Source organism: Aedes aegypti, chromosome 1 (assembly GCF_002204515.2).
Source record: "Aedes aegypti strain LVP_AGWG chromosome 1, AaegL5.0 Primary Assembly, whole genome shotgun sequence".
Taxonomy (NCBI): domain Eukaryota; kingdom Metazoa; phylum Arthropoda; class Insecta; order Diptera; family Culicidae; genus Aedes; species Aedes aegypti.
Genome location: NC_035107.1, coordinates 156,161,604 through 156,176,895, shown reverse-complemented (window position 1 = coordinate 156,176,895; position 15,292 = coordinate 156,161,604). Strand labels below are relative to the sequence as shown.

Here is a 15,292-nt window from a genome sequence, read left to right as displayed (position 1 = left end):
CGAAGCTCAGTTATTGCAGACGTCAGAGATGCAAGAGGTGAAGTCTCATCGGCTTGGCACGAAATGGCACGGAAGTGGGAATTCTCAAACAGGTCGGCACATTTGTCGCACATCCAGAAAAGATTCTTCTTGTGCGTCGTGAAATACGATAACATCGCTCTTGTAGCACCCGAGCATTCGTTAATGTGGAACGTAGCTCCACAATAACCACGGCAAACTACAAATTCAATGCCATTTATGGCCTTCGCGCATTTTCCACAATTTTTAACCATCTTGACAACTCGTTGTTTTTAGATCGTCAATCGATTTAGATCGCCAATAAGCCGGTTTACTTTTTCCAGATGTAGATGGCGCGTATGTGTGGAAACGCTGCTCAAATGTACGGTTGTCACGAAAGTGGAATAAGAGTACAGCGGGTTGTAGCTATTGTTGAAATAATGAAACACTATACGGTAGATTTTTCGCAATATTCACGCTGACCACTCGAAAACCTCGATAACACAGCGGTACACAAAACGATAATCACAAGAGAAACACAAAAAGTGACTAAAAAAGATCGATTTTACCCGATTAAAAACGCAAGTAATTGCCGGTATAAAACGTTAACAGATCAGTGCGAATTAAGGGTATACGTACGTATATGAATTTATTTGAAAAAAAAAATACGATAGACATAGAAATTGATGTATTAAAGAGCTTTTCAAACACAAATCATGCAAATCTATAGAGTTGTCTTCAAAAAATAATAAAACTATACAATTCAGTTGTTCGGAATTTGTAATAATTATTCTTAATTCGGCCAACGGTTGCGTCGGTTTTTTATTGTTCCAAAATGTACATAACGAGAATAAAGAAACACGAGAACAACTATTAAGCCTGAAATTTATACGTGAGTTATGATCACGTAGCGGTTACTGCGATTTTTTTTTAATTCAAGGAAGAAAATCAAGCTTATGCGTTTAGAAGATTTAGTAATAATTCCATGTTCCCAACATGGGGACCGTGAGCAAATAATTGTGTTTAAAATTGATTGTTTTTTTTTTAAATAATTCTATTGAACATTGATTTTGTTTTGAGCGAAAAACTAGAAATTGTAAAATACGACCATGTTTAGTTCTCTATTAAGAACAATAAAGATGACATTCTTTCAATCAAATGACATTATACTTATTGTGATATACTATTTTCACCCTTAAAAGGTTAGGTTTGTGCATATACTTACTTATTGAACAGTCAGATCCTTGATATCCATCGATGCAATCACATTTGCCCAAATAGCAAGACCCTCGTCCTGAGCAGTCATTAGGGCACGTAGTACGAATACCTTCAGCTTCACCAATGATCAAAGAAAGAGTATGCGGTAGCAACTCGTCATTGTATACCGATAAGAACCATCGTCCTACGTCTAAATACTGTAATATCGTGACGTTAACGGTCATCGAGTCCATGTCTAATTTTGGCATTCCGCTATCCGCTGATCGTTTCGATATAATGTGTTGATCCACGTCATCAAGCTTAAGATCTGAAAACGCAAATTCATTGCTTCGTCGTATTTCAAACAGCGATTGGTGGTCATGGTAATTTTCCTCGAAATTACTCATATCATTCAAATGTTTTACAGAAGCTCTGTCATTGATTATATTTCTTTTTCGCCGCAATCGATGATCTATCCTTCCACCTTTTATAAATTCTACAAAATCATATTGCGTTATGCTAGGTCCTACATTTCGTCGACCGTACACAGCAAAGTTGGCACCCCACGGTAAAGTGAAATTAAATTGAATGAATGCAGGATGTTTGTTACGAAATTCTGCGTTCCAAAACTGGAAAGGTGGAATAGTCGCACGGTATAGTTCATTATAATTTTTCAACTCCACTATTGCCGGCCATTTTTGAGAGACTGCTGAAGACAAGAGATGATCTTGCGCCTGCTGTTGCTGTAGTTGATCCTGATAATTGAATTGTGATAAACTGCTTTGCATATTGCCATAATGGTTAGATGTAGTAAAACTGTTATGATCGGCTGTGCTTGTTAACAGTGATTCTTCTGTTGGCAGCATTGTCGAACCACCATTACTGCCTACAGTTCCTGCTGCTGTTCCAAAATTGCTCGTTGCACTCGCTGTATCTAAAGTGCTCTGATCCTGTGCACTAGATTTTACATCTTGCACTAATATACAATTGGTTGAATCCATATTCGTCTTCATAGAACTCGTTGCTGAAAAAGGAAAAAAAATACATTTTCATTCCGTACAATGGAGTAATAACTATGACAGATTGTTAATATATGCATTTGTATAGGGTTTCCTAGCTATCAAGTTTTTGTTCTTAAACCATATAATAAAAAAAACAATACTCTAGCAAGTTAGATACCCTAGATCAACCTGATTAATTTGTTGTAGATGACTGTTAGAATAAATTACTATTTCAAATGATCCCTCCAAATTTTTCTAAAGAAATCTCCAGTAGAAATTCCTTAAGCATTCCTTCCACCAAAAAAACTTCCCCATACATTCTTTAACAAGTTTTTTTAAATGATTCGTTCGTGGAATTTGTAAGAAATTCTCAGGAATTTATATCGGTGTTCCTGTAGAGATTCTTTTAAATATATCTTCAACGCTTGGGATATCATATCAAAACCCATGGTATTCAATTTCAAGCATTGCTTAGAATAAAAAAAAGTGTTTTTCCACGTGCTTTACTGAAGATTCTTTGATAAATTTCTTCTGAATTTTCGAAGAATTGCACCAATCACTCGTCTATGCATTTCACTGATGGTACCTATTGGGAACTTTCTTGAGGTAGTTCTTTTTTTTGAAAGTGTTTATTGATTTACTTTTTTAAACATTTTTCCAATAAATCATTCAAAAATATGTGCATCCAATTCTTATCAAGATGTTACTTCTGTAGTTTCATTTGTTTACTTTTTAAAATTCTTCATTTTCTCACGCTGGGATACTTTGAGATGTAAACTCTTAAATGTTCTAAAAATACCCCAAAAGTGAAAGTGTAGACTTTGAGATATTCCTAGTAGAGAAGAAATGATTCATGGAATGCCTTAGCAACTCGTATTTCCTGAAGGCATACCTGCAACAAATTTTGAACAAACTTTTGTATAACTTATAGAGATATTCAAAACGCACTACTTGGGGAAATACTTAGAAAAGAACTTCAAGTCAAAACCTTGGATTTTTTGTCCGAGAAACTATTAACAAACGAAAAAAATCTTTGACAGTATCGCAGGGAATTCCATCGAAAAACTGCTGCAGGAATCGCGATGAGAATGCTTGCTTTAAAGTATAACAAGGAATAATTTCTAGAAGAATCCGAATAAGAGTTTCAAAACACATTCCCAAAAGAAATCAGTTCTCCTACCTTACTTACTGTAGGAAACCCATGATCTAGGAGGGAGTTTTGAAGGATCAATTTATCAAACTAACTTAACATATTTTAGAAAAACATATTAAATCTTGAGATAAGTTTTAAAACATTGTGTGTTTCCTAAAAATCTTTAAATAATATCATAAGAAACTCCGACAGTAAATCCAAAGAGAGTTCCATAGGTACTTTGTCTTTCCATGCATCTGAATTAATTCAGTATATAATCAAAATGTAGATTGGAAGTGCAAGTTTTGATCTCACTTTGCGGGAAAAACGATACTTTTCGCCTTTGTTGGCCTTTTATAAACGACAAATAGTCTATTAATTGATGTTTTTTGGTGATTTATTTTCGCTTACCTGCAAAATACGCCAGCATTCCTGTTAGTATCACTGATAGCAATATTAATGCAATACTAAAACACTTCCAAGAGCATTGATGTTGGCATCTTTTATCTATGTGAAACCTGCAAAAAAATAAGACACGCATAAGTTTAATTTCATGACCATTCATATTTCTTATTTCAGTATAATTCCACTGTAATGAAATGCAAAAAAATCTACTTGTTAAATCAGATATTTCAAGGTTCAGTTTCTGCGCATAAGGTTACTTATTTACTGGTTTAATACTGGTTCATTGATATTTGAATTAAATTTCAACTGTGATTAACTTAACTTTTAAATAATTCAATCCATCGAGCGTACAAAATAGGGCTGTGTGTGAAATTTGGTTTGATTATAAATGTCAATACAAATGTTGATTAATTCAAAATTTTGATTTTGCTTGCATCCTCCATATAAAATACGTCGTTTGTCTATGGCCAGATACAATACTTTTCAAAATCATCCAAAAATTGCTTCTTAACTAACTAAATTACAAGCTTTGTTGATTCGTATTCAAATAGCAAATTAAACACGTAAGCCAACCTACAAGCTGTCAAACTTGCATGCAGGTTGACTGAAATCGATAAGCAATGCATTCTTAACTAACAATATATCAAAAACCACATGTGCTGTGGCATTTTGAACCGGGAATGGATTCAGTGACCAAAAATTAAGTAAGAAGCGGTATTTGATGCATACAACAAAAAATTATTCCGCTGTGTAATGTTTTAGGTAAATTCGAGTGTTAAAAAACGTCGGCCATGGCGTTGACTTCATCAAAAGAACAACTAGTACAACATATATTTGTCAGTGTAACTCATTTAGAGGGAAGACGGGGTAATATGCGCCCCTAAGAAAAACTCAATTTTAACTGTGAATATTGTCTAAAACGTTAGTTTAATTGGATTTACAGAATAGTTGCATAAATAAGCTCGCGATTAGGGGTAACACGCTCACTTCAGTTCCAAGCGGATGTTTTGTGGTTAAATCCAGTTATTTTTCAAATTCTAATGTATGCGGCAGATCCAATGCCAGGGCTGGTGGCAACAAGTGATGCCAAAAATAATTATTTTAGTGATTAGATTTAAGAAAAAATGACCAAATAGTGACTAACGGGTTTCAAAAAAAAAAAAAAAAGACTGATAGTGACTTGGAAAATGGAATCAGTTCAAGCTCAGTTTAATTTCACTTTATTAGGATTGATAAATTATGTATCGACGGTAATGAAATTTAAACTGTAATGATTTGTAACCGTCGAAGAAGTTTCCACCATAAAATCAGCTCTTTAGTGTGATTTGTATTTAAAGAAAAAGATTATATTTGTCAGTAAATGTAAATTATCATGCAAAAGGGATTATTAGCATTGCTAAATTACATCACGACTACGAATTCAAAATTTAGAACCACATTATTGCAAAATAATTATACCCAAAATCAGATAGGGCATTCGAAATTAGGTAGCGTTAGCACAGTTCGCGTTCTCGGCTCATCTAACCAAGACAGACATCTGACTGCTCGAAAAATGAGGGGCGAAATATTTCAAACTTTAAATATATCATGTGTGCGTGGAACCTATGTATGGCGTGAGGATCATTCTATGAGGAGGGAAATCTACCTAAAGGAGAAAAAACTCATTCCACCCACCGTGAGGTCTCCTGGGAAGTAGTAGCATTCGGAGTGTTAATCGCCAAGTTATTCGCAAGATATATTATCCACCAAGTGATAAAGTTTGTTACCCGTTGCAATATCGGTTCGCTAACCGTCAGAGAGTTTTAATCTCGAGACTGAGTGACGTGGTACCGTCAAACGGGGTAACTTGCAACAATTTTCAACTTCAAAGCTATATGGGTGAACAATTTAAGGATTGAGATGAAACAAAAACCATCTGATACCCTAATCTCCACGTAAAGAATATCACGCGGTATTATTTTGTCAGCAGCTTCATGTCTTACCGCTAAAAAAAATATTCAAATCGCGATAACTTTCTTGTTTTTTGATATTTTTGCACCATTTTTTCACAAGCTCTCAAAAAATTCTTCTAATTTAAAAATATGTGTCGATATTGATAATTGGTCATCTGGACCCAGAGATATTCCAAAATTTCTTGGGGGACCGACTCGTAGCCATAACCCACGAAGATATCTCAGTAGACTGGCCCAGCTCAGTATGGGAGAAAACTAAAGTTATATTATTCCATGCGGCACCCCTCAGGATTATTCCTTTGGATTAGAGGAAGACTTCCTGAAAATTTCAGCACATTTGGTCGTTCCATGAGCTGGCGCATTTGAATTGAAGTCAATATGGGATTTTAAGCTCAAACATATGAGAAACAGCACATCATCGCCTGTCAGGGTTAGTAAAATTGTTGAGCGCGTTCAATTGAACTCAGAATGTCAAAAACACTACTTGATACTATAGCGAACAATATTGTAGAAGGTTGTATCATGATTAAAATTGAGAAACTTGTGTTTCATCTACCTGAAGTAGATTTGCAATATTGCTTAGTGTTTCTTCAACATAGCTGGGTGGCAGCCAATAAGCGCATCATAGCCATCTATGACGCTGGGCGAGCTGTGGCACAAGATGCATGCGTATGTGTGATTGTACGGGAGTGCCGATCTAAGCATAACTTTCAACAACCGAAAGGTTAATGAAAATGAGCTTAAATCCAGATACAACCTTCTGCAACTATGTTCATTGGGGTATCAACTAGTGTATTTGTCATTCTGGGCTCAATTGAACCCGATTAACTAGTATACCGAACGAAACAGTGGCATAGGGTAAATTTTCTATATATTTGAAACGAATATTCCATACAAACTTCGAATTGAATGCGCCAGCTGGGGGAGCAACCAAATGAGTTGAAATTTTGAGAGATCTTTTTTCTTACCCTAAGGCACATATCTAGAGGGTGCCCCGTTGAGTTTTACAAAATTTTTGTTTAAGGGCCAGTCTAATATCTCAGCCTACAGAATTTTCATCGTATTCGGATATTTACTCCTTGGAATGATACATTAATGCGAGTATGGTGTGAAAAAATGAAACAATTTGGTGCAGCCGTCTTTGAGTAATGAGCATTTATGCTTCTGGTACCACTCTGGACAAATAAAGATCTTGAAAACTCTAAAAACTCTCATATCGTAATTTTCAGATTTCTCCAAGAATAATGAACCGATTTGTATGATTTTTTCAGAGTAACTCCTTATAACCTGGCATTGTGGATGTGGACTATATTGTGCATGTGGACTATATCTTATTTTTTTGATAAATTGACCAAAAACAAAATGGCCGCCAAAGACATTTTATATGGAGAATGTCGGTCCCCCAAGGAACATCGGAATATCTTCAAAACCAGATCACCAATGGTTGAAATCGACACGGATTCTTAAACTAGAAGAGTTTTTTGAGATCTTGTGAAAAAATGGTGCAAAAATATCGGGAAACAAAAAAGTTATCGCAATTTAAATATTTTTTACGGTCGAAAAATGAAGCTGCCGGTAGAGGGGTTAAGGTGATTATAGAACGAAGCCACACCTCAAATTTTCAAGAGCACAATACTTAAGAACCAAACAGCGCTTCGCGAAAATCTATCCCATTGGTCACTACCAGCAAGCAAGCAAGATGATTGGTTTTCAACGCGAACTGTTGTCAGATACTCTCGTCTTGTGCACTTGAAAATTCAAAGTTTGGCTTCGTTTTATAATCACCTTAATGTAACTTTTTTTAGAAATATAATGGTTATACTTCACATGACTTATTTTTATACATATTTAAATCAAAGCGACTTATCACGTATTGATATAATTGTCTTAAAATGGTGTCCGATGATGTAAATTTCCAAATATTAAGTACCAAACGTGTATTGAATTGATTGAGCTGCAAAAATAAATAATGTTACTCAACAAATATACGTTCAATTTTGCCTTTTCATGTGTTTTCGATGACAAACGACAAGAAATATTGAACAATTGAGATTGAAATTGATGTTGCAAGTTACCCCACAAGAGTAGTCAAAAACGTTTTTGAATTTTTATAGTGTTTAAGCATCGAAATACCAAAACTTTTTTATTGTCAATTTGTACACTACTAAGTACTGTAACTTATAGTGAATGCCTCGAATTACATATTTCTACCGTTTGTGTTGTACGAGGCACGTTTTTCAGCACTATTTTTACACAATCCAACGTGTAATATGATTTTCACCTCCAGCAAACCAACCAAAAAAGAAACAATACCCAAACCCTCGTCCAAATCTTCTGTTGTATATCTAAGGTCATTAAATGACGGAATAAATTATAAAAATTAACCTCAATGCCGAACGAAACGACAACTCGGTAACATGTCCACGTGTTGCAAATTTCACCCCTGTTGCAAGTTACCCCGTTTGACGGTATATAACATTCCAACCGTGTCAAGTGCAGTGTGCAGGGACGCCCCCCTGGACAACTGTAGTGAGAAAGAAGAAGAAGAAGAAGAAGAAGCAGGAAGTTCAGGAGCGCAGGGATACCAGGCCTAAGAAAAGTAGGAGGGTAGGTGCCAAGCGCGAAAAGGGTGATGCGATCATCATCAAGACGGAAGAGTCCAAGCACTCGGAAGTCCTGGAGGCGATGCGCAGTGACGCGAAGCTCGCAGATCTTGGAGCCGACGTACGCAGTGTCAGACGCACTCGTACAGGTGAAATGATCCTCGAGCTTAAGCGCGACAAGGAGCGCAAGGGCGCCACCTACAAAAGTTTGGCGGAAGAGGTCCTTGGCGAGGGAGTCGAAGTGAGGGCTCTGACGCAGTCAGTGACTCTGAAGGTGATGAACCTTGACGAGATCACCAACGCAGAAGAGCTCGTCACGGCACTGCGGCAACAGTGCGAGATTCAGGTGCCCACCGCTGCCGTTCAGCTACGGAAAGGTCCGGCAGGTACTCAGGTGGCCTTAGTACACCTACCTGTGGCGGACGCAAATAAGTCCGCTAAGGTAGGTAAGATCAAGGTTGGTTGGTCAGTATGTTCACTGAATATACATGAGCAATCGGTGATCTGCTTTAGGTGTAGGGAACCAGGACACAAGTCCTGGGGCTGTAAAGGCCCTGATAGGACCAAGTTGTGTAGGCTTTGTGGTGAGGAAGGTCATAAGGCACTAGGCTGCAAGAACCCTCCCAAGTGCTTGATCTGTTCCGGGAAGTCCGTGAACAATAATCATCCAACGGGAGGCTCAAGGTGCCCGACCTTCAAAAGAGCCATAAACGAAAAGTCACAGTGCAGGTAACGCAGCTGAACCTGAACCATTGTGGCGTAGCTCAGCAACTGCTGTATCAGTCAGTTGCTGAGTGGGGGACGGACATCGCCATCATATCGGACCCATACCGAGTACCCGCCGGCAACGGCAGCGAGGTCAAATCCTGCTAGAGGCACTGGCCGTGCTAGATGTCGATCTGGCTAATGTTGGTACCAAAAATACCTTCAGCCGAAACGGAGCGGAGTCGATTATCGACGTTACTTTTTGTAGTCCTGGCCTAACGAGTAGTTCGAACTGGAGGGTAGACAATGCCTACACTCACTGCGACCACCTGGCGGTTCGCTACAGTATCGACTACAACAACAGCAGGCAGCGCGTAGAGGAAGCGGCTAGGTCAAGGCCAAGCCCTCGTAGGTGGAAGACATCGTACTTCAATGACGAAGTACTTAGGGAGGCGCTCCGTCGTGAGCGTAACCTACTCGGCCTAAGCGGGGACGAACTGGTAGCGGTGCTTACGCGTGATTCTACCCCATTACCCCGAATCCCATTACCCCGAATGCCATTTACCCGAACGCCATTACCCCGAATTCCAAAACCCCGAACGACCCATCACCCCGAATGACATTACCCCGAATTCCAAAATCAAGGGGAAATGTCATCAATATCATCATGTCAAAAGAATTGTGAATTCGGGGAAATAGCATTCGGGGTGATGAAATTCGGGGTAATGGTACATTCGGGGTAATGTAATTCGGGGTGATGGGATTCGGGGAAATGGCATTCGGGGTAATGGGGTAGAATCCTTACGCGTGCATGCGATGCGACCATGCCTAGGAAAGTCCACCCTAGAATTGGGAGAGTCCACCCTAGAATCGGTGGACTCAAGCAATTGCGAACCTGCGCCGTGTCTGCCTACGGGCCAGGAGGCGGATGCAGCGAGCACGTACCGAGCAGGAGCGTGAAGAACGACGGGCGGTGTTCACCGCTGATAAAGTCGCGCTGAAGTCCGAGATAAGGGCAAGCAAGAATGTCTGCTTTGAGGGACTCTGTCAGAGTGCCAACGCGAACCCGTGGGGTGGATCGTTATGGCGAAGACAAGAGGTGCAATTGCTCCTACGGAGTAATCTCCACAGATGCTGGAGGGGATCATCGAGGGGCTCTTTCCGCGCCACAACCCTAGCCCATGGCCTCCTTTTGTAGGACAGCCGGGGATTGGGGCTGGCGATGAGGATAGAGTAACCGATGAGGAACTTGTTCTTCTTCTTCTTCTTTCTGGCGCCTGCTTCTCAGCTTAGTGTTCTTATGAGCACTTCCACAGTTATTAACTGAGAGCTTACTATGCCAATGACCATTTTTGCATGCGTATATCGTGTGGCAGGTACGAAGATACTCTATGCTTTGGGAAGTCGAGAAAATTTCCAACCCAAAAAGATCCTCGACCGGTGGGATTCGAACCCACGACCCTCAGCTTGGTCTTGCTGAATAGCTGCGCGTTTACCGCTACGGCTATCTGGGCCCCTTGTAGGGATTGCAAAATCCCTAAGCATGGGGAAGGCACCAGGTCCGGACGGAGTTCCAAACCTGGCCCTCAAAGTCGCAATCTTGGAGGCTCCCGATATGTTCAGATCTGCTATGCAGATATGCCTGGACGAGGGAGTATTTCCAGATGCGTGGAAGAGGCAGAGCCTGGTACTATTGCCAAATGATTGACACGGCGGGGAAGGTGCTCGAGAAGATCATCCTCAACAGACTGTTGAGGTACACTGAGAGTGTAAATGATCTCTAGCAACCAGTTCGGCTTTCGAAAAGGGAAGTCCACCGTAGACGCTATTCTGACGGTTAAGAAAGCCGCTGAAATAGCACTCCAGCGTAAGAGGAGGGGGATTTGCTAATGCGCAGTAGTGACTCTGGATGTAAGGAACGCATTTAATAGTGCCAGTTGGGCGGCTATTGCCGATGCGCTCCTGCGTCTGGGGATACCCGAGTACCTGTACAAGATTCTCGGAAGTTACTTCCAGAATCGGGTATTGGTCTATGACACAGAGGTGGGTCGGAAGTGCTTTCACAAAACCTCAGGAGTCCCGCAAGGTTCCATCCTGGGTCCGGTGTTATGGAATGTCATGTACGACGAGGTGTTGAGATTAAAATTCCCGGCGGGTGTGATCATCGTTGGCTTTGCCGACGATATTACGCTGGAGGTCTACGGTGAATCGATCGAAGAAGTGATTGACTGCAGCCCACTCGATCGCAATTGTGGAGGAGTGGATGAGCTCCAGGAAATTGGCTCACCACAAAACTGAGGCGGTTGTTGTCAACAACCGAAAGTCGGTGCAGCAAGCGGTGATCAGTGTAGGCGACTGCACGATCACTTCGAAGCGCTCCGTCAAACACTTGGGGGTGATGATCGACGATAAGCTTACCTTCGGTTGCCACGTCGATTATGCCTGCAAGAGAGCCTCCACAGCTATTGTGGCACTGTTCCGGATGATGTCCAATAGCTCTGCGGCGTACGCCAGTAAGCGAAAGCTTCTGGCCAGTGTCGCCTCGTCCATACTGAGGTATGGTGGCCCGGCTTGGGGCACGACTTTAAGTACCGATAGCTACCGTAGCAAGCTAGAGAGTACTTATAGGCTAATGTGCCTGAGGGTTGCGAGCGCGTACCGTACCGTGTCACTCGATGCACTCTGTGTCATCACCTGTATGGTGCCTATTGGTATCCTTATCATGGAAGACATAGAGTGCTTCGAAAGCCGCGGCACAAGAGGCATACGCAGGACTGCCAGACTGGCCTCCATGGTCAAATGGCAGCGTGCGTGGGACAGTTCCACCAAGGGAGTGTGGACTCACAGGTTGATTCCGAGGTTAGATATCTGGGTCAATAGGCGCCATGGGGAACGAACATTCCACCTGACACAGGTCCTTTCGGGCCATGGTTGCTTTAGACAGTATCTACACCGTTTCGGTCATACGGGTTCTCCCGAATGTCCAGTTTGTGCAGGTTTAGAGGAAACGGCGGAACACGTTTTGTTCGTGTGCCCGCGTTTCCGCACAATGCGTGACCGCATGTTTGCCACATGCGGTCGGGACACGACTCCGGACAATTTGGTCCAGAGGATGTGTGAAGACGAGTTTGGCTGGAATGCCGTTTCATCGGCTATCACCCACATCGTCTAGGAACTGCAAAGGAGGTGGCGAGTGGACTCGAGGAGTGGCTAGTGCAGACACTAAACAACAGGTGGTCCAAGGGTTCGCAGTTGGCTACGTAGGTCATACCGGTGCCCTACGGTCGAAATCGACCCTTACAGCGATTAAGTGGCCGCGGGGAGAACATCCTGGTAGCGCTGCTGTCGTGGCGCCGGCCTACTGGGTTGGTACGAGCCTCTGGTTGTTCGGGGCAGGTGGAGGCCCTTCGTCAGCAATCCCAGCTGGTGCTAGCTAATAGGGCCTGAGCCTTCAGTAGGTCAAATTGCGAAGCCCGCAGTATCAGTTCTTGATAGTAGTGGTCGACCCTGCCCGCTTTCAGCGGACAACGGGAGGTGAGGACCACCTGGGAAGCTGGCAAAGCGCCAGCATGCTACCTTGGTGGACCCCCATAATCGTGTCATCGATGTTCGTTGCTGCATGGCTACGCAGCTAACCTGGAGGATGCGAGGTGCAATAGCCCCTCTCCGAAGCAATGCCTTCTTGGTGGTCCCGGAGAGACGAAGGGTTTGGCGGCAATGGAAATGGTTTAGTGGGTCGGGGGTGTAGTCCTGTTTACTGCTTGCATGTAGTAAATGGTCCCCAACCCCACACTCCCGGACCTCGGTCCGGAGTCTGTTGAGCAGATTATCCCCCATTGCTTAGAAGAAAAAAAAAAGTGCAGTGTGCTCCCGCGCCAATTTCGGAACTAACGACACGTTTTGAAGAGTGGTAGTGATAGACCGCCTAAAAACTATCGGCATTAGGCCTTCCCAAAGTGCCGTCCGTTAGCATACGGCCAGCACAAGCGCTCCAGACACCCACCAAGGCTGCTAGCCAGCAACACGTGATCTTCGCTACCTCGGCCAAACCCCTGAAGTAATCCGGAGTGCGTTGGGCATCCCCAGCAGCCCAGCAAGTCATCGAGCATCGTCGAGAACCGTGAGTCAAAGTTGTGCGATAGTTGAAATAAAAAGCTAGGTCAGATAACTAAATTTTACTTGTGTCGCGTATCTCCTTTTGCATGCACTAAAGAAGTCGGTTGGAGGTGAAACATATTTGATTAGTCCGAGTGGTCTAAAGGTGAGTTTTCTGCAGTGTGAATTGTCGGCCCTGAGATCGAAAGAGGTGAGCTGGCCCAGGGCGTGCGGACGTCCATGCCACAGACACGTGGGCGTCATTGATAGTTACAGATTGTCCGACATTTCCCCGAAAACCAATTCCCCCGAAGGCAATTTCCTCGAATGACGTTTTCTCGAATAAACTGTTTCCCCGAAATCTATTCTCCCGAATGTACCATTTCCCCGAAAAATCGTTATGTAATTGACATATTGAAAGCAATTCATGATTAGATGAAAATTGATTAATCGGCTTAGTTTCGCCTGCTTAGAATAATAGGCGGTTCTTTATATTTATACTGTTCCAATATTTAGTGGCACTTAGCTGATAATATTTCATTTTGAATTTTACCTTCTCTTAAGGTGATTATAGAACGAAGCCACGCCTCAAATTTTCAAGAGCACAAGACTTGAGCACACAACAGCGCTCCGCGTTGAAAATTTATCCCATCGGTCACCACCAGCAAGCAAGTAGTTTGATTGATTTTCAACGCGAACTGTTGCCAGATTCTCCAGTCTTGTGCACTTGAAAATTCAAAGTTTGGCTTCGGTTTATAATCACCTTAACCCAAGATCGGTCGCATGCGTGTACTGAGTACACGCACCTTGAAAAAAGCTCGCTTTTTATACTCAGCTTGAGCGAGGTGGCGCTGGCGACGGCTGAATGCGCGACCGGTCTTGAGTTAATAATAGGCTGTTCTTTCACATTGTTTCGCATTATTACGCAAAGATACCTTATTTGGCCAAACTTAGTCATGCCATATGTGAAAATGTTGGATCAAAATATTGGAATCTGTAGCATTCGTTCTTACCAAAAAAAATCTGATTAAGGTTTCAGTAGCCCTGTTATTTTTTATTAATATATTTATCTATAAAGCACAGGCTTCTAATAAAAGAAGGGCAAATTTCTGAGTATATCAGTACCAGCTGCAAACCGAACAATATTAACACAGCAATTTTTTTTTTTTATCTTTATTTACGAGATTTTTAGCCCTGGGCTAGATTTTCTCGGGACCAACGGCTTTACACATATCTTATACATTTTATGCATTTTCATTACAATTCTTTGCATAACAAAATTTGAACACCGAACTTATTTTTTTTAACATCTTTTTGATGGTAGATCTGCCTGTAAAAACTGTAACCGATTTCCAATTAAAAATCTCTTCTTTCGTTTTTCAATTCAAATCATTCATAAGAGAATCATTCGTTTGAAGCGATTATCAAATTAGCAAGTTGCTCGCTGTCATTATCAATGCTTAAAATTTGCTGATTTGTACACGCCGACTACGAAATAAATCAGATCATTCCATATCACATCAACATCATACTGTCTACTCCATCACCACTGTATTGAGTGAGTGTATAAAACAATGGATATCACTGATGGGTTAAGTTTAGCTTTGAAATAGCAATTTATCAGTACGATATTTTTGATAGTGCTGCCAATGGATTGAAACTGTATGTTGGTCACTGAAAAACATTAATAACTTGGATAATTACCACGTGATCACTCATTCTGCAGTGATTATGATCTAGAGTGCGATGCCGCATCACTACTGTTGGTTGTCAAATCAAAGTGATATTGATAGCACGCAACTGATATTGATTGTTTTAAAACATCAGCCATCATCTGATATGACTGACATTGAGCAACTCTGCTTGCTGAATATAGTCTATTACACCGATAATTAAAAAATAAATAAGAAATGTCTTTAGAAAAAGCTTTCGGGGAAACAGTACATTCGGAGAAACAGTTCATTCGGGGAAATGGTTTTCGGGAGAAAATCCTTCGGGAAAAAAATATTCGGGGAAATGGTTTTCGGGAAAATGTACTTTTTATCTTGGAGATATTACGGTGGAGCATTTTATCCCGACGGAGCGAATTGCCAGGCGCTTAGAGTTTTGCACTGTGCTTTTGAAATAAATTTAGATATTTTGCACCTAGATCCATTTGCGACGATTTCTACTTTTTCCATGCACTAAACTGCCGTGAATCGCAAA

The 15,292-nt window shown here is 41.5% G+C and overlaps 1 protein-coding gene across 1 annotated transcript in view; it reads right to left on the bottom strand.

Moving 5' to 3' along the window:
• LOC110678654 (teneurin-a-like) overlaps nucleotides 1–15,292 on the bottom strand; it is a 159,146-nt gene that overhangs the window by 15,783 nt on the left and 128,071 nt on the right. The window contains exons 9-10 of the mRNA XM_021851803.1: nucleotides 3,739–3,845; nucleotides 1,223–2,218 (exon numbers count right to left, since the gene is read on the bottom strand). Coding sequence (XP_021707495.1) covers nucleotides 1,223–2,218; nucleotides 3,739–3,845 — 1,103 coding nt within the window. The remainder of the gene's footprint in view (nucleotides 1–1,222; nucleotides 2,219–3,738; nucleotides 3,846–15,292) is intronic.